This window comes from Stomoxys calcitrans, chromosome 1 (assembly GCF_963082655.1).
Source record: "Stomoxys calcitrans chromosome 1, idStoCalc2.1, whole genome shotgun sequence".
Taxonomy (NCBI): domain Eukaryota; kingdom Metazoa; phylum Arthropoda; class Insecta; order Diptera; family Muscidae; genus Stomoxys; species Stomoxys calcitrans.
The window spans coordinates 250915223-250938041 of NC_081552.1; the positions used below are offsets into that span (position 1 = coordinate 250915223).

Consider the following 22819-nt stretch of genomic DNA (forward strand, 5'->3'; position numbering starts at 1 on the left):
TATGACTGGGTATTTGTCTTTCTCATTAAAAAAAGCAATAATGATATGTCTTCTAACGTTTTTTAAAACTTGGAAAAATATAAATTGGCGGGCCAAAGTACAAGATATGGAAATTATCTTAGACCAGTGGCTTGTAAATACACACACACACACACACACACACACTATTGCACAAATTTGTGTACGTGTACAAGTACAGAAGCCCATGTGCATGCAAATATTACGCACATTATCACATGTGCACAGGCTACCCCAAAGGCAACACGTCTAGATTCGGAAACTGCAACGCAGTCAGCCAAAAGGCTGCGGTCATCTGGAGGGCATCCCATGCCTAAAAGAACTAAGGCGAACAAAAGTAAGATGGGTCCTAGAACCTTTGCTAATGTCACTAGGGACAGGCAATTGGTGATGGCAATTGTAGACAAGCGAGAAGAACAGGGCTGCAAACCTAGGAATAATTGGAGTGGGATAGTCAATGGACTGTCATCAGTATGCTCCGATGTCCTTGCGGAGTTTCCTGGGTCTCCTTCAGTTTGTGACGATGCAGGCTGGTATCGAGGCTGATACAGACTAATTGACCTCGGCGATCAACGCTCAATTGAAATGTATCGTTGTGCGCTAAAAAAGATTGGTGAGATCTGGCCAGGTGCAGCTCTAGATTTAGTCAAGAAGGAAGATATTCCTTCTCGACCATTGGCCAAGGATTCCCGCAGATCCTGAAGCGATACTTGGAAGACTAAGATAATGTAATCCCAATCTTTCAACCACCGACTGGTGACCGGAGACATGCAGTATTCGTACTAAACTCCGGCTGTCTCGCAGACCTCAACATGTCTGAAGGCATTGTATCCTACGGATTGAACAAGTTGAAACTGATGGTCTATAGAAGCGGTGGGGTTGGGGAATCAGGAGACGACTCAGCAGTTGTTGCTGAACACTTGCCTGAGGAACTATCGATCACAACGCTAAAGTTTAGCGGGTTGCAGGAGACTTAAAATCTCCCTGCCACAATCGAGACGGGAGGGGATGGCATCGAAACGGGACCCGACAAGCCTTGTGTGAGTGGGTCACAAAGTTGGACTGGGCTCAAAGTGCGCGCCAGCGGTGAAGCACGGAATTCAGAAAGTACTTAGACAGCAGCAGTTAGTGAAAAATCTAAGGAGAAAGCGTCCACACAGCAAATGCCCAGTGTCCTGAGGAAGAGTGGTTCCACAGGAAGGAAGAGTGGTTCCAAAGTTCTAAATAAACAAGTCTCAAACCTTAAGTCGCTGGTTGAAGCTGCTTCTGTAGGAAGAGGAAGAAAAGCCTCATTGTAGGAAGTGATGCTAATGCGAATCACCAGATATGGGGAAGTTCGGATTTCAACGAAAGGGGTTGCTTATCGAATACATCATAAGTTGCTATCTTGTAATTTGTAATAAAGGGAAAAACCCGTACTTTATTACCAGGAACAGGCAGGAGGTTCTAGATATTACCTTTGGGAAGTTTTGGATGACCACAGCTTCTCTGATCATCGTTATATTATTTTTAGCTTTGGAGAAAATACTGAAGTAGTGGTCCCTCGGCTAAACAGAAGAAAGGCGGATTGGGATAAATTTCGGCACGAATTCTGCCCCACTATCCCTTCTAGACTTGACTGCGATTACCCAAAGGCTTTCGGGTGGACGCAGTCTGATTTAAGGGAGTGGGCGACAAACGCGAGACGAAACAGTCGGTAGGACGGCGAAAGTCCTATGGGGTGATCCGGATCGTGAGAGGACGAGGCTATAACTGAGAGAAAGTAAGAAGGATGTCAGTATAGCTTTTGGAGTCATAACGGGACACAAAGGACTACGAGCTCACTTATGCAAAATCGGTGCAGTAAGTGATAGCATGTGTAGGGCATGTGGGGAAGACGATGAGATGTTGGAGCATATCCTGTGTCATTGCCCGGCTTTCGCTTTCGATATCAGACATGAGCCATCTTAGGGGAGTGGTATGGAAAACAATAAAGAATTTTGTAAGTAGCACGGAATTCCTAAATTAAAATTTTCTTTTTCGTGGTTACTTTTTAGTTTTTAGAGCGCACAATAAGCCGATTACCGGCTTAGGTGTATGCCCATATTGGCATGGCGCGGATAAATATCTGCACCCTCTTTTGAACCTAACCTAACCTAGATACTAACCATATTCATTTTTATACCCACCACCGAAGGGTATATTCATTTTGTCATTCCGTTTGCAACACATTGGAATATCCGTTTCCGAGCCTATAAATAATATATATTCTTGATCAGCGTAAAAATCTAAGACGATCTAGCCATGTCCGTCCGCGTCTGTCTGTTGAAATCACGCTACAGCCTTTAAAAATAGAGATATTGAGCTGAAACTTTGCACAGATTCTTTTTTTTTTTGTCCATAAGCAGGTTAAGTTTGAAGATGAGCTATATCGGGCTACATCTTGATATAGCCCCCATATAGACCGATCCGCCGATTTATGGTATTACGCCCATAAAAGCCACATTTATTATCCGATTTTGCTGAAATTTGGACCAAATCGGTTCAGATTTGGATATAGTTGCCATATAGACCGATCTCTCGATTTAAGGTCTTGGGCCCATAAAAGTCGCATTTATTGTCCGATTTCGCCGACATTTGGGACAGTGAGTTGTGTTAGGCACTTCAACATCTTTCTGCAATTTGGCTCAGATCGGTGCAGATTTGGGTATAGCTGCTTTATAGACCGATTTCTCCATTTAAAATCTTGTCCCCATAAAAGGCTATAAATGTGCCTTTCGCCCTTTCCGATTTCGCTCAAATTTGACACAGTGTGTCAGTGGTGTCGGTATGTATTGGGTTGCCCAAAAAGTAATTGCGGATTTTTCATATAGTCGGCGTTGACAAATTTTTTCACAGCTTGTGACTCTGTAATTGCATTCTTTCTTCTGTCAGTTATCAGCTGTTACTTTTAACTTGCTTTAGAAAAAAAGTGTAAAAAAGCATATTTGATTAAAGTTCATTCTAAGTTTTATTAAAAATGCATTTACTTTCTTTTAAAAAAATCCGCAATTACTTTTTGGGCAACCCAATATTTGGATATGGCTAACAAAAAGATCAATATTTTGTTCTGCAAAATTCACCAATGACTTGTACTTATAAGATCACTCAAAATCCATGCCGAATTCGATCCAAATCGTACTATATTTGGTATAGCCTCTATGGCGGCATAAATTATGCATGTTTCACCGGAATCTAACGAAAAGTGGTTTACATTTACACCCGAGGTGGTGGGTATCCAAAGTTCGGCCCTGCCGATCTTAAGGCCTTTTTACTTGTTATTATTCAAAAAAAAAAATGTACTTCCCTTTATTGGACAATAATTTTAAGGGTTAAGGCAATTAGGTGCTGGCGAAAAGCTGCGCAATTTTTAGCTCATGTCGATATCTAACTCAAATTACAACACAATCAAATTATGACGTTTTACAACATTTTATAGCGCAATTTATGAACCATGCAATTGAACAGACGTGTCAAATCGTAATTTTAGAAACCTCAACTTTTGTTTCTTATTAAAAAAATACAAATGTTCGAACAGTAGAGAATTCTAAGAAGAATCGGATAAAGCGGAAAGTTTGGGATTATTGGGCATCGAATGACGTAAAAACAACAAATTAACTCTCTCCCTGTTCGCTTTCAGAAAAGTTGTTTATGCAAATATCTGTATTTGTTTATTTACAGATTTTTTCTTTGTACCATTGCATTCGTATACCCTAGCCCACTACTGTGGTACATGGTCCGTCCGTCTCTCCATGTTAATTTGTGTACAGACTACAGCTCGCAATTTTCATCCGATCGTCTTCAAATTTGGTATGGGCATGTTTTTCGGCCTAGAGACGAATGCCTATTGAAATTGGAAAAAATCGGTTCAGATTTGGATATAGCTCCCATATATATGTTCGTCCGATTTGCAGCAATACTGCAATGAAATGGTCATTTGTTAACCGATTCCCGAATGCCCTGTACCACAGTGGTGGTGTAGGGTATAAAAAAAAAACCAATTTATGCCGATGGTTAGGTTAGGTTAGGTTTAGGTGGCAGTCTGCCATCAGACTCACTTAGACGTTTTTATCCATTGTAATACCACAGCAAAAGAAGAAGGAAGATGCCTTCGCTTTCTATTGGGTTGCCCAAAAAGTAATTGCGGATTTTTCATATAGTCGGCGTTGACAAATTTTTTCACTGCTTGTGACTCTGTAATTGCATTCTTTCTTCTGTCAGTTATCAGCTGTTACTTTTAGCTTGCTTTAGAAAAAAAGTGTAAAAAAAGTATATTTGATTAAAGTTCATTCTAAGTTTTATTAAAAATGCATTTACTTTCTTTTAAAAAATCCGCAACTACTTTTTGGGCAACCCAATAGTTCCTGCCGTTGACCCATCCAGATCGCTTTAAAAAACCCAATAACTTGCGAATGTTCACATCCGCTAAATCAGACAGGTTCTCAAAAAATGAGAACCTAAAGTGGAACTCCTTCTAACTGCTAGTGCGGGACACACACACACAGAAGGTGTTCTATAGTCTCTTCTTCATCGATGTCCTCACAGCTTCTGCAAAAGTCGTTGCTGGCAACCTTTAGTCTATCAGCATGTTTTCCGATTAGACAGTGACATTTCGTTACGGACACAATGACTGAGGCGTCTGTTCTAGCCAATGACAGCAAAGCAGTAGACCTCTTCAAGTCTGAATTAGGCCTCTTAGCATTGGAATGCTCGCAGCCCCCTCTTTCTGACAATCTATCATTCGTTGTCCTTTGGGCCTGGTCCTGAAAACTTAGCTTACATGTTGCTAGAGGCATACTCAAAGATTCCAGTATCCCTGGAATGTGTAGGGTAGTTCCTAGTCTCGCAAGCTCATCCGCTTTACAGTTCCCTGGGATATCTCTATGGCCCGGCACCAAGAACAGGTGAATTTTAAAATGTTCAGCCATCTCGTTGAGAGATCTGCGACAGTCGAGGTCGTTTTGTGTGTTCAGAAATACGTTCTCAACAACCTTCACTCTGTCAGCATGTTTTCCGATTAGACAGTGACCTGTCATGACGGACACACTGACTGAGAAGTGTGTTCTAGCCAATCACAACAAAGCAGTGACCTCTTCAAGTCTAGATTAGGCCACATAGCTTTGGAATGCTCGCGTTGTCCTTCGGCCCTGATCCTGAAAACTTAGCTTACATGTCGCTAAAGGCATACCCACAGATTCCAGTATCCCTGAAATATTTAGGGTAGTTCCTAGTCTCGCAAACTCGTCCGCCACCCTGAACAGGTGAATTTTGAACTGTTCAGCCATCTCGTTGAGAGATATGCGACAGTCGAGGTCGGTTTTTGTGTTCAGAAATACGTTCTCCAGGGATTTAGTGGCTGCCTGGCTGTCTGAGAAGATATTTTTGCCAATCGTCGTAATGTCATTATATCTTAGCCATTCCACGACTTTCTTAGTTGCAAGGATCTCTGTCTGATACACACTGCAGTGGTCGGGTAACCTCTTCGATATGACCAGTTCTAGATCTTTAGAGTACACCCCAAAGCCTAGCTGGCCGTTTAGTTTGGAACCATCCGCATAGAAGTCTATGTAAATTCTGTTACCTGGGATATCGTAGTTCTAATCGGTTCTATAAGGAATAGTGGTACAGTTCTTTTTATGAAAAAGCGGCTCAGGTAGGGTGTTAACCACACTGCCTGGAACATTGGATATTGTATCAAGGATAACACAGTGTCTGTAGCCGCCACATGACCAATGAGAAAGTTCCCTTAGCCTCACTGCAGTGGTCGCTGCCATCTGGGTAGCCACAACGCATAAGATGTAGCATTAAATTCAGTGCATCAGATGGTGTCGTCCTCAGTGCGGCTGTGATACACAAACAAGCCATCCTTTGGATCCGGTTAAGTATTGAGCGGTAGGTGGACTTTTAAAGCGCCGTCCACCAGACCACAACACCATATATTAAGATTTTAGGTCTGACAACTGCAGCATATACCCAATGCAGGACATGCGCTCTAAACCCTCAACTTTTGCCAATGGCTCTCTTGCAGGTATATAGGGCAAGAGTTGATTTTCTTGCCCTTTCCAAAATGTTGGATTTGAAGTTCAACTTCCTGTCCAGCAAAAAACCCAGGTATTTTGGGCTTTCTGTAAGTGGAACTTTCTCTCCAGCCAAGGAGACAGATGTCTGTAGATGACTGTAGGCAACTTGTATCTCCTGCTGAAAAGAACTACTTGTGTCTTGGACGGATTTATACCTAGACCATTTTCGATAGCCCACTTTGCTGTTGCACGTAGAGCTTCCTGAATTATATCTCATAGAGTGCTGGGAAACTTCCCCTAACGCAATTGCCACATAATAAGCATACGAGAAAACTTTTACACCTTTTTTCCTCCAGAGACAATAATATATTGTTAATGGTTATATTCCAAAGTAGAGGAGACAGAACACCTCCCTGAGGCGTTCCTCTGCTGCTTTAGATCCACATATCCCAAGCCTGCCGTAATGCATCTATTAGTAAGTAAGTTAATAATAAACTTTGTTACGGTAGAGTTGATGCCTAGAAACTCCAACTCCTTCATGCTTTACATCGGTTTTGCATTATTGAAAGCACTTTCAATGTCAAGAAATGCTACCATTGTATATTCCTTGACGGCGAGAGAACCCTCTATGTAGCCGACTAGGTTGTTGTTGTTTTTGTAGTAGCAGTGTATGGTACACCGAGGCGGCAGCCTTTGACGATGAAGGAATTCATCGGGTCAATCCGGTATATAGAACCGGCAGCCATGGGATTGAGCCGACAAGGTCGTGAAGGGCTGTTTCAGTGGATTTGCCTTTACTAGATGCATGCTGCTGCTGCGACAGGGATCTCCAGGAATTTATGGCGATAGGCCAACTATTGGGTTGCCCAAAAAGTAATTGCGGATTTTTCATATAGTCGGCGTTGACAAATTTTTTCAACGGCTTGTGACTCTGTAATTGCATTCTTTCTTCTGTCAGTTATCAGCTGTTACTTTTAGCTTGCTTTAGAAAAAAAGTGTAAAAAAAGTTTATTTGATTAAAATTCATTCTAAGTTTTATTAAAAATGCATTTACTTTCTTTTAAAAAATCCGCAATTACTTTTTGGTCAACCCAATATTTTTGACAACAAACCTCTATGTTGCCGACTAGGTCTGTTTCAGTGGATTTGCCTTTACTATATGCATGCTGCTGCTGCGACAGGGATCTCCCGGGATTTATGGCGATAGGCCAACTATTTTTGACAACAGGTGCGATTTTATGTTAAAGTCAACAAAATCCACTTTTCTTCGCTATATGGTCATAAAATATTAAGAAACTTAACTTTTTTTTTGGAAAACATGGTGGTTTGTTGTTGTTTTTATTGATGATATTGGCGCCTTTAAATAACCAATAGACGTAACCTTTCCGGGGCGATCGGAATGGAACGAGCTTGCTCAACTCAATTAAGAAACTTAATTTTTTTTTTTGGAAAACATGGTGGTTTGTTGTTGTTTTTATTGAAGATATTGGCGCCTTTAAATAACCAATAGACGTAACCTTTCCGGGGCGATCGGAATGGAACGAGCTTGCTCAACTATGGAGCTTGACAAGGATAGCTACAACAACAACGTTAAAGAGCCGATTGAAATTAATCGAAAGAATATGGACTTCCATACGAATCGTCGCAGACTTCATCTAGGCCTTGTGGGTATACTTGGGTATACTCTAAAGAATTAGGAATGGGAATATATAGAAGACACCAGTCTACTGTAGTGAGTATCAAGCGGAGATGCTTGCAATTGAAGAAATGGCGGAGTGGCAAAGATATTATGCATTAGCGAAGATTGGGCTGAATGTTTTCTCAGACTTCCAGCCAGCCCTTAAATCACTTGGGAATGTATTTTTTGAATTCAAAATCCATCCTCGAATATCGTAGATCTTTCAACGAGAAAGTTGAACAATTCAAAACACGCCTATTCTTGGTACCCAGGCACTGAGATATCCTGGGGAATAGTGTTTGCAAAGCTGTTTCAGGGGAACTGGAATATGCGGGCATGCCTATAGCTTCATTCAAGCCAATTCTTTGAAATCAGATCTGAAGGACAATGCATGACAGAGGGTTACAAATTGGAGGCTTTAAAGGCTACGACACTGTATGGCCTAATCTAAACTTGAGGATGTCTATCGCTTTGCTGTCATGGACTAAAACGCAAGTCTCATTGATTGTTTGTGTCATGACATGTCACTTATTGTTTGAGGGGAAAACCTGCAGATAGACTGAAGTTGAGTTGCAGTTAACGAATTCTGCAGAAAGAGGAGACTGCACTAGCAAGCAACAGGAGTTCTACTTTATTTGAGGAGGCATCTTCCTTCTCCTGTTCCTGTATCTCTATCACAATGGAGGAAAATGTCTAAGGGAGACTGATTGCAGACTGTAACTGAAATCTAGGAATACAAGTTTATCTGTCTGGCAAAACGAAGTTCTATTGCGACTGTTTTTTGTATTGATTTCTAGATTAGTTCACGCACGTGATCCTCTATAGGGCCCAAATCTTATCGGTTAAGTGTGCAATTCTACTTGCCAAGTTTTGTTAAATGGTATTCTTGCCCCAATCTAAACACAAAACAATCTAATAATAAATTTTTCATAACGCAAGGAGCTAGTGACCTTTTTTCTTGGTAATGTCTTGTACTGGAATACAAAATAAACTCATTTCTAATTTTTAATTGATTATGATGTATTATCACCACCATAGTACTATCTATAAAATTTTTATGTATGACTGCAAAATAAGAGCTGTGTTATTTATGGGCGTTCGAAATAAAAAAAATTGTTTTCGCCAATTCATTCAACCAAATGCAAAGACTTAAACTGCTAGGCTAAATGATCCATCTAATCTTTGCATAAATGAGTGTCGCATATGGTGGAATTTGCTTGAAGGGAAATTTATGAAGCAGTTCTTTAACGCGTTCAATGTTCCCATACCCATCCCCACATTGAACTTTGAGCCGTTTGTCAACAATTTCCTCACCCAGTTTAAAATGCGAATTTGCCCAAGAGCATTCCATTGAGGAAAAGGAGTCCACCGTGGCGCAGAACAGAAAGAAATTTTCAGCGGTGGCCATCCCCTTCTAATGCTGGGGTCATTTGTGTGGTACTATGTCATGTTTAAACTTGAATCGGGCAGCATTTATTGCGCTGTGAAAAGTTTGCCCCCTATTCCTCATACAATTAATGATTCATTTAAAGTCAATACTGACTTCCAATACCATCACTGGGGTCCAGAATATTGCATTTAATTTTATGCAAGAGTTAGAAAATGTAGATCCATTGGTAGGTTGTTGTTGTTGTTGTAGCAGTTTGCTGTGTTCTATCTTACGTCTGCTTGATTCTGTTGAGTGTCAAGACCCAGAACCTCTGCGACTAAGATGGGGTGCGTCCACAGGGATCTGGGTCTGAGTCGAATGGGTCTGGCTGGGCAGTTAAACAGGTCAATTTCTTCAGGTGCAATGGGAGGCGGTCGTTCTCCTACACCTTCCCTATAAGTATTGGATTGCCCAAAAAGTAGTTGCGGATTTTTCATATAGTCGGCGTTGACAATTTTTTTACAGCTTGTGACTCTGTAATTGCATTCTTTCTTCTGTCAGCTATCAGCTGTTACTTTTAGCTTGCTTTGGAAAAAAGTGTAAAAAAGTATATTTGATTAAAGTTCATTCTAAGTTTTATTAAAAATGCATTTACTTTCTTTTAAAAAATCCGCAATTACTTTTTGGGCAACCCCATACAATGTGGGAGCTATATCCAATTCTGAACCAATTTTGATGGACCTCGGCGGAGCTTTTCCGATGGGTTGTCAAACAATACGTAACAAATTTGGAGCAAATGTGTCTGGCTGGGCAGTTAAACAGGTGACGTGCAATGTGTGGTCCCTGGTTACAATCGGGACATACATCTTGCATGTCGGCATCAATCCTTGCTCTGTAGGAATTGAGGCGGCTGCGTCTGCCGGAACGTAATTAAGTCAGAACTACTCTGGTTTGCCGGGGGAGGACAATTTCTTTAGGTGCAATGGGAGGCGGTCGTTCTCCAAGGACTACATTCAGCCGGTAGCCATTTACCGCATTTGCTACCGTGTCTGCACGAATGTTGTCTAGACCTGCTTGATATGCCGCTTGATCTAGAGGTTCTCTGTTGTAGCGCTGAACCTCACGCTCTAGAGCATCTAGATCTACCTTAAGGCTACTGGGCGGTGGATATCTATCCACAAGATGGTAATTTGAATGGTCTCTGTGATAACAGCCCAAAAGGTATTGCTAAGACAGCATGTAGTTATGTCTTCGCACTGCTAAAATCTTTATCTCCTGATGGAGGTGGTTCACATGAGAACTTAAGAGGCAGCCCGTTGCAGTTCGGAGGGCGGTATTCTGACAGATCTGAATATTATTCCACTGCGTGTCACAAAGTTGACGAGACCACACTGGCGCTGCATAACTTACCACAGACCGGCCAATTGTTTTGTACGGGGTCAGCAAGGTTTCTTTGTCTGCACTCCAAGTACAGCCAGCAGGTGACTTGAGGATCTGTGGCATATGGTAAGAATGTGTAAGCCAAGTGTTTTGGGACACTTGATGGTCGGAATCATTTCTTCATCGACCATCTCAGTCAGCTCAGTATTCACCTCACGCGTGTTTGTAGTGCACAATGTGGCTGAAGATTTGGTGGCAGATATCTTCAGATTTCTTTCAGCGAAATATAAGGCAAGTTCGACCATCACATTCAGCTCAGTATTCACCTCAGGTGTATTTGTAGTGCACAATGTGGCTGAAGATTTGGTGGCAGATATCCTTCAGATTTCTTGCAGCGAAATATGAGGCAAGTTCGTTGAGGTAGACGTTCAACCTATCGCAGATGCCAACAATGGGCGGGGGCCTGATGCCACGATCGTACAATCGTCAGCATATCTCTATGCCGTCTGGCGGGGGTGGAATGGAGGATAGGTAAAGGTTAAACAGTGCCGGAGATATCACCTCACCTTGGGGAACTCCCTGTTTCACTCTAGGGTGCTTTGACTTCTTATCTTGGCTTATGATTGGCGACCAGACAGATAATTCGCGACCCAGCGCTTTAGGCCTGGTTGGAGAGACGTGTTGGCGATGTCCTCAAATAGTTTGGCATGGCTGAACGTGTCGAATGCCTTCGATAGGTCCAGTGCCACGAGGACCGTCCTATCACATGGCCTGGCCTGATTGAGGCCAGGGCAAATGTGTGCGGTGATGGCATGCAAAGCAGTTTTTGTGCTGTGCAGTCTTCGAAAATCATGTTGATGCTCGGCGAATGGAAATTCTCTTACGAGACTCGGGAGGAGTAATGCCTCAGGCGTCTTTGCTACTGGTGAGAGTAGGGAGATCGGTCTCTACGACTCCCCCAAACTCGGGTCCTTTCCAGGCTTCAGTATTGGGATCACTTTGCCCATTTTCCAGACATCGGGAACTATAACAGTTCTCAAAGACAGGTTGAGGACAGTAGTAAGGTACCCAACTCCAGGTAAATCCAGATTCTTTAACATCAATGTAGAGATTCCGTCGGGGCCCAACGCCTTGGATGATTTGGCGCCACGTATGACATTCGTAACTTCGCCCACGGTAAATTGTGATGACTGTCCATCGGCTCGGAGACCACGGATACGGCGAATGACTTTCCTCCTTGCTCTGTCACTCTCGGGATGCACAATAAATTGACGATTGAACAACCTGGTGCAACACTTCGCATCAGTCACAGTTACGTCGCCAATAGTGACTGAGGTCCAGTCATCTCGTCTACCGAGGTACGAGAGTGACTTAACAGTTGACCACAGTTTGCCTAAACAGGAAGTACCATTGCTCCTAGTGTTCCAGCCCCAAATTCCGCTTATGTTCGATGACGACCCTATTTATTTCCAGATTCCGCTCGCTGGTTCTAGGGTTAGTGGTTAGTTCGTTAGTTGGCCACAGTTTGGCTAAACTGGTACCTAAGTAACATTGCTCCAAGTGTTCCAGCCACAAATTCCGCTTATGTTCGTTGACTACCCTATTTATTTTCAGACTCAGCTCACTGATTCTGGGGTTAGTGGGGCAAATACAACGAATTCTATCACTCTTGTCTGCGAGTGCCACTGCCTGCGCCGGGAAATTGGGTCGCACTTGGGATATTCGACCGGCTGGTATAAAGCGAGCGGCTGCAGAGTTAATAATGTCTCTGAATTTTCTCCCTGCAACTATCACATTCGAGGGAGGGTGTCAGTTCACTGAAGTGGCGGTTGGTGTACTTTCTGAAGCCGACCCAATCGATCTTCTTCTGATTGATAGACGCCCGGCGCTCAGAGGTTATGAAGTCGGGTGGTCGGTCGATTGTGAAAATAATGGGGAGGTGGTCTGACCCCAAAGAAATTACGGCTTGCCAGGTTACGTAACTCAGGAGATAAGGGGATGCAATGGAAATATCTAACGAGCTGCTGCATGTAGATATACCAATGCACTTAGAATCTCTCTTTTTCACTCATATTCTATTTAGTCATGCCTGTCCGTCAAGATGCTGAACCCAACGCATCGACATCAGCATTTTTCCCTCTATAAAATCAGCTGTTTTTAGCGAAAGATAACGAAAGGCATTGTTCGTTTCTTTTTCTCCTGTACTAGTTTATTCGCCAGAAACTAGGAATACCCTTAGATATGCCTTCTTTAGATTTGCATGTCTATATTATTGGGTTGCCCAAAAAGTAATTGCGGATTTTTCATATAGTCGGCGTTGACAAATTTTTTCACAGCTTGTGACTCTGTAATTGCATTCTTTCTTCTGTCAGTTATCAGCTGTTACTTTTAGCTTGCTTCCGAAAAAAAAGTGTAAAAAAAGTATATTTGATTAAAGTTCATTCTAAGTTTTATTAAAAATGCATTTACTTTCTTTTAAAAAATCCGCAATTACTTTTTGGGCAACCCAATAGTTAAGTCGTTGTATGGGGTATGTATGATTGTACTGTACTGTACTGTACTGGCCTTTCTGTATCTTTTATTAATAGCATCTCTTTCATTTATAGTTATTTTTCATAACATAAATATTAAATAATATTTAATCAATAAATCAATTTATTTCTATCATTTCAGAATGACGCTACCGACACCTGCCATTTGCGTATAGTCATTTTAAGTGGACAATCACTAGCCAAGAAGGATATATTCGGAGCAAGGTACTCTATAAAGCTCTTATGAATATCAAAGAGAAAAAAATAAAAAACGGCTAATTGTTCTGTTTTTCTTTTTCATTACAGTGATCCTTATGTTAGACTAGATCTAAATACCATAAATGGTGATATAAATATTGATTCCGTTTTGACAAAGACTAAGAAGAAGGTAGGCAAAATAGCTTTTTCCCCCCCAAACCTACGAAAGCTTCAATGTTTAATTTCATTCACTTTATTTGTAGACCCTAAATCCTACATGGAATGAAGAAGTTGTTTTTCGGGTAAGTTTATAGAGACTAGCCATGCTTTTAATTTTCAGCCGTTTTTGAGTCTATACGGAACAAACAAACAAACCGACAAACAAACACAAATTGAATTTTATATAAAAGATGAAAGCTATATCTAAATCTGGACCGATTTCTATGAAATTCACCAGCAGTTTCGAGAGTCAAGAAAAAATCCTTCCTACTAAATTTCAAGAGAATCGGTTAACAAATGACCATTTTGTTGCATTAGTACTGCAAATCGAACGAACATATATATGGGAGCTACATCAAAATCTCAACCGATTTCTCCGAAATTCTCCAGTACTGCCGAGAGTCATAGGAAAATCCTTCTTGGCAAAATTTCGAGAGAATCGGTTAACAAATTACCAATTTATTGCATTATTACTGAAAATCGGACGAACATATAAATGGGAGCTATATCCAATCCTGAACCGTTTTTTTTTCCAATTTCAATAGACTTCGTCCCTAGGCCAAAAAACATGCCCGTACCAAATTTGAAGACGATCGGATAAAAATTGCGACCTGTAGCTTGTACACAAGTTAACATGGACGGACGGACAGACAAACAGACAGACGGACATAGCTAAATCGAATCAGAAAGTGATTCTGAGTCGATCGGTATACTTATCAATGGTAGATTGTGATATTGGAGATATATAAAGTTATAGTCCGATTCGGACCTAAAGTAAATTGAATGTTAAAGACCAAAGTAGAAGTCATTGGGTAATATTTCAGTCCATTCGGTTAAGAATTGCGCCTTGTAGGGGCTCAAGAAACATATTCGGGAGATCGGTTTATATGGAAGCTTTATCAGGCTATGGATCGATTAAGACCATATTGGACACGTATGTTGAAGGTCATGGGAGAACCGATGTACAAAATTTCAGCCAAATCGGAAAAGTATTGCGCCCTCTGGAGGCTTTAGAAGTCAAGAACCCAGATCGGTTTATATGGCAGCTATAACAGGGGCGCCCCGGTAGCCGCATTGGTACCGTGCTTGAATTACCAGTGCAGTGGTCGTGGTTTCGATTCCCGCCAGAAGCCTTGGTCTGTCGCTACTGTGGTATCACAATGAACTTACAATTGTCTTTAAGTCTGTGAGTGAGTCGGTTAGTCTGTAAGACTGTAAAGAACTGCCACTCTTACCTAACCTAACAGGTTATATATCGGTTTGAACCATATTTATCGCAGTTGTTGGAAGTCACAACAAAATACTCCATGCTAAATTTCAGCCAAATCGGATAAGAATTGCGCCCTCCAGGGGTTCAGGAAGTCAAGATCCAAGATCGGTTTATATGGCAGCTGTATCAGGTTATGAACCGATTTGGCCCATACTCAGCACTGTTGTTGATGCGAAATTTCAGTCGAATCGGATGAGAAATGTGCCCTCTATTGGTTCAAGAAGTCAAGATCCAAGATCGTTATATATGACAGCAATATCAGGTTATGGACCGATTTCAACCATACTTAGCAAAGTTGTTGGAAGCCATAGCAAACAACTTCATGCAAAATTTCAGGCAAATCGGACGAGAATTGCGCCCTCTAGTGGCTTAAGAAGTCAAGACCCAAGATCGGTTTTTGTGACAGCTATATCAGGTTATGAACCGATTTGGACCATACTTAGCACAGTTGTTGGAAGTGATACCACGTGTAAAATCTCAGCCCAATCGGATAAGAATTGCGCCCTCTAGATCCTCAAGAAGTCAACACCCAATATCGGTTTATATGGCAGCTATATCAAAACATGGACCAATTTGGCCCATTTACAATCCCAACCGACCTACACAAATAAGAAGTTTTTGTGCAAAATTTCAAGTGCCTTGCTTAACTCCTTCGAATGTTAGGCTGCTTTCGACAAACGGACATGGCTAGATCGACTTAAAATGTCATGCTGATCAAGCATATATATACTTTATGGGGTCTTAGACGCATATTTCGAGGTGTTACAAACAGAATGACGAAATTAGTATACCCCCCTCTTATGGTGGAGGGTATAAAAAGAACGTTATACAAGTAACTGAATGACTGAATGTCTTACTAAATCACTTTAAATTTTCTTTCTTTGTCGTTACAGGTGAAACCCTCAGAACATAAATTGGTCTTTCAAGTATTCGATGAAAATCGTCTGACGCGAGATGATTTTCTTGGCATGGTGGAACTAACTCTGGTTAATTTGCCGACAGAACAAGAAGGGCGTACAATAGCACCACAAATTTATCCCTTGAGGCCTAGAAGGTCAGTAGGGTATGTTTAATTTGAATTTTTATCATTTAATTTCTGTTTTCTTTTTGGTTTGTTTTTTTTTTTTATATTAACTCAACTATCAACTCTACTCTGAGCAACAACCAAAAAATGAAAAAAAAACCCATATAATAAGAAAATTAACAAATGCGCTGATGCCTGAAACCGTGTGTTTTGTATGGCACCACAAACCTGTGGTCAATTTGTCAATTTCATTCACAAATTAAAAACTTAAAAAAATTGAGTAAAATGTCAAACTCTCTTGGTGGTCTATATACACTTATGTACTTGTATCCTAGCTTTTGTTTATATCTGTTTTCCCATTTATGTTTACACTACTCATTGGTTTTGTTTCCAACGAAGGTTCATTGTCTATCCCCTCTTCCACATTTTATGTTAGTTGTTGGTTTTAGTCAACTTTTTATTATTTTGTTTGTTTGTGTTTTTTTTGCTACTCGAAGAGTTTCTAATGAAATATTTCATTGTTTTTGAAAACAAAAATGTAGTGCCAAATCACGTATCAAGGGTACTTTGGAAATCTATCATGCCTTTATACACGAGCAACGGGAACCGGTTGATGCGGATCCAAGTTCCGGCGATTGGGAGCATGTGGAAAATGTGGCATTGACAGGAGCAGCACCAGCAGCGGTAAGTGACGAAATTATGGTTGTCATTGTTTACTTCAATAACCCTGAATATTTTTTTGGCTAATTTTCGATGAAAATGCAAAGGTGTAGCTTTATTTTCGCCCAAAGCGACAAATGTTTCTTTTTGCACTCTTTCGGGCTGAATGACATTTTTTTTTTGTAATAATTTAGGGTCTTTGATAGAAATGAATGTGACATAACACTCAACTAACCGAAAAATTAATAATGTTATTACACCCAACGACATTAAACCCAAAAAGCAGTTACTTAACAAAACTTCAAACATATTAAAGAGGACACAAACATATTTATGTGCTTATTCGCATGAACATTTTCTTTGACTTTGTATTGGGTTGCCCAAAAAGTAATTGCGGATTTTTCATATAGTCGGCGTTGACAAATTTTTTCCCAGCTTGTGACTCTGTAATTGCATTCTTTCTTCTGTCAGTTATCAGCTGTTGCTTTTAGCTTGCTTTAAAAAAAAGTGTAAAAAAAGTATATTTGATTAAAGTTCATTCTAAGTTTTATTAAAAATGCATTTACTTTCTTTTAAAAAATCCTCAATTACTTTTTGGGCAACCCAATATAAAATCTCAGTCTATGTGGAGTAATGCTTGCACGTTGCCAGGCTCAACTTCTTTACTGCTTCTAGTTTAAACTACTTCTAGTTTTCGCCATAGTGATTGCTTGAAGTTTCAAAAACCAAACATTGCAGACGTCATGCAGACGGTGGTACGTCACAACAAACAACATAGGTTAGGTAAGAGTGGTAGTCCTTTATAGACTCACTTAGACAATTTTAAGTCCATTGTGATACCACAGTACCCCTGCACTGGTAATCCAAGCACGCTACCAACTCGGCTACCGGGGCGCCCAACAAACAACATAAAAGCCACTGCTTACTTTTATGTTATCCTCGAGGCTATCGCCATATTTTGTTTTGAAAAACGTTTTACCATTTACCAATTTTACCCTATTTTATAGAGAAGCGCTGCAGGCATAAAACTTTTTCAATTAAAAAATATCGTGATTCTTTTTTTGAATAAATTTTCGATAAAAATTCAAATTATCGTTCAAAACTCAAATTTTTGATAAAAATTAAAATTTTCGATAAAAATTAAAATTTTCGATAAAAATTAAAATTTTCGATAAAAATTAAAATTTTCGATAAAAATTAAAATTTTCGATAAAAATTAAAATTTTCCATAAAAATTAAAAAAAATTTGATAATAATTAAAATTTTCGATGAAAATTAAAATTTTCGATGAAAATTCAAATTTTTGATGAAATTTCGAATTTTTGATGAAAATTCAAATTTTCGATAAAAATTCAAATTTTCGAGGAACATTCAAATTTTCGATGAAATTTCGAATTTTTGATGAAAATTCAAATTTTCGATGAAAATTCAAATTTTCGATGAAAATTCAAATTTTCGATAAAAATTCAAATTTTCGATGAAAATTCAAATTTTCGATGAAAATTCAAATTTTCGATGAAAATTCAAATTTTCGATGAAAATTCAAATTTTCGATGAAAATTCAAATTTTCGATGAAAATTCAAATTTTCGATGAAAATTCAAATTTTCGATGAAAATTCAAATTTTCGATGAAAATTCAAATTTTCGATGAAAATTCAAATTTTCGATGAAAATTCAAATTTTCGATGAAAATTCAAATTTTTGATGAAAATTCAAATTTTCGATGAAAATTCAAATTTTCGATGAAAATTCAAATTTTTGATGAAAATTTAAATTTTTGATGAAAATTCAAATTTTCGATGAAAATTCAAATTTTCGATCAAAATTCAAATTTTCGATGAAAATTCAAATTTTCAATTAAAATTAAAATTTTCGATGAAAATTCAAATTTTCAATTAAAAGTCAAATTTGTGATGAAAATTCAAATTTTCGATGAGTGTGGTAATTGTATCATAGATGCGTTTTCGCTATTAATACGCTTCAAATACAACATACCAACGCACGGCCCTTGATGCCATCACACCTAATATGTTTGAAAAGTCTTCTAACCAAAGACGAAACGCGTCCCATAGTGGTTGGTGTGTGTGTTGCTATCTTTGGCTTTCTTTTTCCATTTGCATCTCCGAACATTGAGCTCGTCTCAACAGAGAAACAAACAAAAAGTAAACATTTTAATTTTCATCGAAAATTTGAATTTTTATCCAAAATTTGAATTTATTGAAAATCTGAATTTTCACTGAAAATTTGAATTTTCATCGAAAATTTTAATTTTCCTCAATAATTTGAATTCTAATCGATAATTTAATTTTCAAATAAAATTTTAATTTTCATCAAAAATGTTAATGTTTATCAAAAATTCAAATGTTCATCAAAAATTAAAATTTTCAACTAAAATTTGAATTTTCAACTAAAATTTTAATTTTTAACTAAAATTTAAATTATCAGCGAGAGTTTGAATTTTTATCGAATATTTGAATTTTCATCGAAATTATGAATTTTCATCGAAAATATGAATTTTCATCGAAAATATGAATTTTCATCGAAAATATGATTTATATTGAATATTTGAATTTTCATCAAAAATTTGAATTTTCTTTGAAAATGAATTGAATTTTTTTGAAAATGGATTGAATTTCCTTGAAAATTTGAATTTTCATCAAAATTTGAATTTTTATCGAAATGTTGACTTTCATCGAAAATTTGAATTTTTATCGAAAATTTGAATTTTCATCCATATTTTAAATGAGTTCAGATTCACATACGATTTGTGCTTATGATCTCAACTATAAGTACTACGAACAATAGGCTGTGAACTGTAGGCCGGTCAGTCGGACGGACGTGGTTCACGATGGTGCCGATGAGATAAAGAAACCCAATTATCGAAACGCGTCCACGAGTGGGGTGACATGTGTCCAGCCTTGTCTGAGAACTGGCAATTTCTTTTCTTCAAGACTCATTTAACATTCTCTCCTTTGGGTGTTGCATTCGCTTGGTCATTAAGCTCGACATGAAAAACAATGAAACAAAAATTTTCTCGCAAATTTTCGATGAATATTCAAATTTTCAATAAAAATTAAAATTTTGGATGAATATTCAAATTTTCGATGAATATTCAAATTTTCGATCAAAATTCAAATTGTCGAAAATTTGAATTTTCATCGAATATTTGAATTTTCAACAAAAATTTTAATTTTCATTGAATATTTAAATTTTTTTCGAAAATTTGAATTTTCATCGAAAATTTGAATTTTTATCGAAATTTTGAATTTTCATTGAAATTTGAATTTTCATCGAAATTTTAAATTTTCATATAAAATTTGAATTTTCATCAAATATTTGAATTTTATTTTTTTCATCGAAAATTTGAATTTTTTATCGAAAATTTGAACTTTTATCGAAAATTTGAATTTTTATCGAAAATTTGAATTTCCTCAAAAATTTGAATTTTCATCAAAAATTTGAATTTTCATCGATAATTTTAATTTCAAATAAAGTTTTTGAATTTTCAATTAAAATTTTCATCAAAAATTTGAATTTTCATCAAATATTTGAATTTTATTTTTTTTCATCGAAAATTTGAATTTTTATCTAAAATTTGAACTTTTATCGAAAATTTGAATTTTTATCGAAAATTTGAATTTCCTCAAATATTTGAATTTTTATCGAAAATTGAATTTTCATCAAAAATTTGAATTTTCATCGATTATTTAAATTTCAAAATTCGTTGACAATTTAAATTGTCAATTAAAATTTTAATTTTTAATTAAAATTTAGTTTTCAGCGAAAATTTGAATTTTCATCGAAAAATTTAATTTTTATCGGAAATTTTAAATTTGATAGCTGTCAAATTTCGATCGCGAAACAATTGAAAATATCCGTAAGCAGAATAGAATACCAACCCTAAGTCGAGATTTCGTTATGAGTCGTAATATCTCGTGGTTCGTGATTTTCTCGTGAGTCGTGATTAGTGTTGTGAGTCGTGATTTTGAATCTGTCACTCTCACGCAGGATCACGTGGTGAGAAGTTTGCCCCCGGTTCTTTAGTGGAATGTTCATGGGCAAAATTAGCATTTGCAATAACTCGCCTTGTCATATCGAGCATCATAGGCACTCAGTAGTATTTGTGCAAGAGCTGGTGCCGCCCGGCGTCTTACTGAAACTCTCCGCTCGATACTGCTGATTGTCCGCGACTGTCAGTTTCTTTTGTTAACACCCCAAGTGCTGCCGTCAAGTGACTTGAGGAATTTGTTTCTAGTTTTGACTTAGTCGCAAATTGCATTGGAGTGTGCGGAGTACCTGAAAGGCTGTAAAATGTGACATCAATTATTTTGGGATAGTTTGGGGTCGGAATCGTTACTCTTACATACAGCTGCAAACGTATCTCTGCAGTTCACCTAGGTAGGAATGTGTGTAAGTGAAGTGAGTATATATTTTAAATTTGAAGCGAAAGTAGTTTTTGACGATTAGGATTTAGCAGTTGTCAATACTGGGGATTGAAGCCATAACCATACAATCATCAGCATACGTTCTCGACGACATTTGGAGGAGTCGAGTTAGAGTATAAGTAGAGGTTAAACAATGCCGGAGATGTCAACTGACCTTGAGCCTAATACAACCCAAGGGCCTTTGATTTTTTATCCCTAAATTTAATATACGACTGCCGATCACACAAACAAGTTGCGATCCATCATTTTAGGCCTGGTTGATGCTGAAAGGCTTTTTTACATGACAAGGACAATATTTTTAGGCTTGCGTTTCAGAGAGCTTTTGTCATGACTTCTTGCATTCTTTTCTATTCTTGTATTAATTTTTGTCTTTTTTATATTTCAGAATGCTTTTGTTGCAAATGGCAGCCATGATGCTTTGCCTTCCGGTTGGGAGGAACGACAGGATGCTAATGGACGAACATATTATGTTAATCATACCGCTCGTACAACGCAGTGGGAGAGACCTACAAAGTATGTCTTTTGAAGCCATTAATCGAATTTAAATGCTAATTGTTTCCATTTTTTCTTCCACCTTCTTACAGTTTGAATACAAATCATGCTAATATAAACATGGAAGCAGCTGCTTCAGATTTCCAAAGACGATTTCACATCAGTGTGGATGATTCGGAGACAAATCGGACCGCCGTAAGTATTCTTTTCGAGTTTTAATCGATCCAAGGCTTTTAAAAATGTTTCTCTTTCTACACAAGGTGTAGCATTGAATAAAGAAAATACTGAATGCGGTATGAACATCTTTTCTCGATAGCTTTAGGGACAGCACTTGTTATTTACGACACATACACAAATGTTCTTTCTATGTTATACTGTTTTCAAAGCAAAATATTTTATCCTTTATCTATCAGTTTGTCTTAAGAAATAACGCTGGCGCTGATGTTAGTTGTACTTCCATGAACCTTACAAATGCCTCAGATACGAATGTGCAACGGTTTAGCACTTTCTTACAAAGTTCTTTAAGTACAGACAGCTCTTCGAGTAACTGTTTGAGCACCGATGCCGCAGATAGTGTAGATGATGGTGTCCGTTGTTCTGAATGTGGTTCGGTACATTTTGAATCGGAAGACGACGACGAATTGGTTGCGGATAATTGTACCGACAAGGCGAGCGAACATCTGCAAACAGCAATTCGGAGGCGAAATAGTCGTAGAGAACGACGTTGTGATATTCTAGATAAAAATCTACATCTGGATCTTTTCTTCGTATGTGTTAAAAAGTGTCTATGGATTTTTGTTATACACTTCTGCTTCATTTGTAAACCAAACCTCCCTTGTAGCTAGCTAGCCCTATAGTTTTGTACACATGTTGCTAAATGTCGGTTAATATTTAATTTGGATATTAATTTGTTTGTAGGATACCTTAAGCCAAATTAGCTCAGATGATAATGCTATGGAAACGTTAGGAAACTCAAACTCAAGTGACTCCAATAACACCACCACCAACAACAACAGTAACAACATTGACATTAACCGCAATAACTCCAACTCAGTACACATTTTAGATCATAGAGATGCTAGCACTAATGATTCAATGGATGATTATACCAGGTTGTGTCATATCGCCGCTATCAAATCTCAAGATTCATTCAGTGGCATATTGAAACTATTCACTTAAAAGTAATTAATGGAAAAGGCCTTAAGAATATCCAAAAGAAAAAAAATTAAACTTAAAGTCGTACTAAGTTTGCAGTCCCTTCCATTTTGGAGAATTATAAAAAGTCTTTAAAATATTTTGCTTCTCTTTAAGCCCTAGCTTCATAACTTTAGATTCATGACTCGAGATTCAATACACAAGTTTCCTAGTTTTGAAATTCAAAACATTCGTTTTGTTTATTTCGGTAACGAGATAGACAAATACGAGGGCGTTGCCAAAAGGAGGCCACCTAACAAAGAAGCACAACAAATTTGGAAAACTGTTTCTTTGTTTCTCAA

General features: G+C 38.2%; 1 protein-coding gene across 14 annotated transcripts in view; it reads left to right on the forward strand.

Annotated features, from left to right (window-relative positions):
• Positions 1-22819, forward strand: part of LOC106092293 (E3 ubiquitin-protein ligase Nedd-4) — a 51951-nt gene that overhangs the window by 9731 nt on the left and 19401 nt on the right. For 9 of the 14 annotated variants that reach the window (XM_013259107.2, XM_013259109.2, XM_059361810.1 and 6 more), the window contains 8 exons: positions 13157-13239; positions 13321-13402; positions 13476-13514; positions 15595-15764; positions 16268-16409; positions 21217-21344; positions 21416-21518; positions 22242-22435. In XM_013259107.2, coding sequence (XP_013114561.2) covers positions 13157-13239; positions 13321-13402; positions 13476-13514; positions 15595-15764; positions 16268-16409; positions 21217-21344; positions 21416-21518; positions 22242-22435 — 941 coding nt within the window. Of the gene's footprint in view, positions 1-1898; positions 2000-13156; positions 13240-13320; positions 13403-13475; positions 13515-15594; positions 15765-16267; positions 16410-21216; positions 21345-21415; positions 21519-21736; positions 22091-22241; positions 22436-22819 lie in introns of those variants that run through there. The other 5 variants (XM_059361822.1, XM_013259111.2, XM_013259118.2 and 2 more) reach the window with 5 other exon arrangements.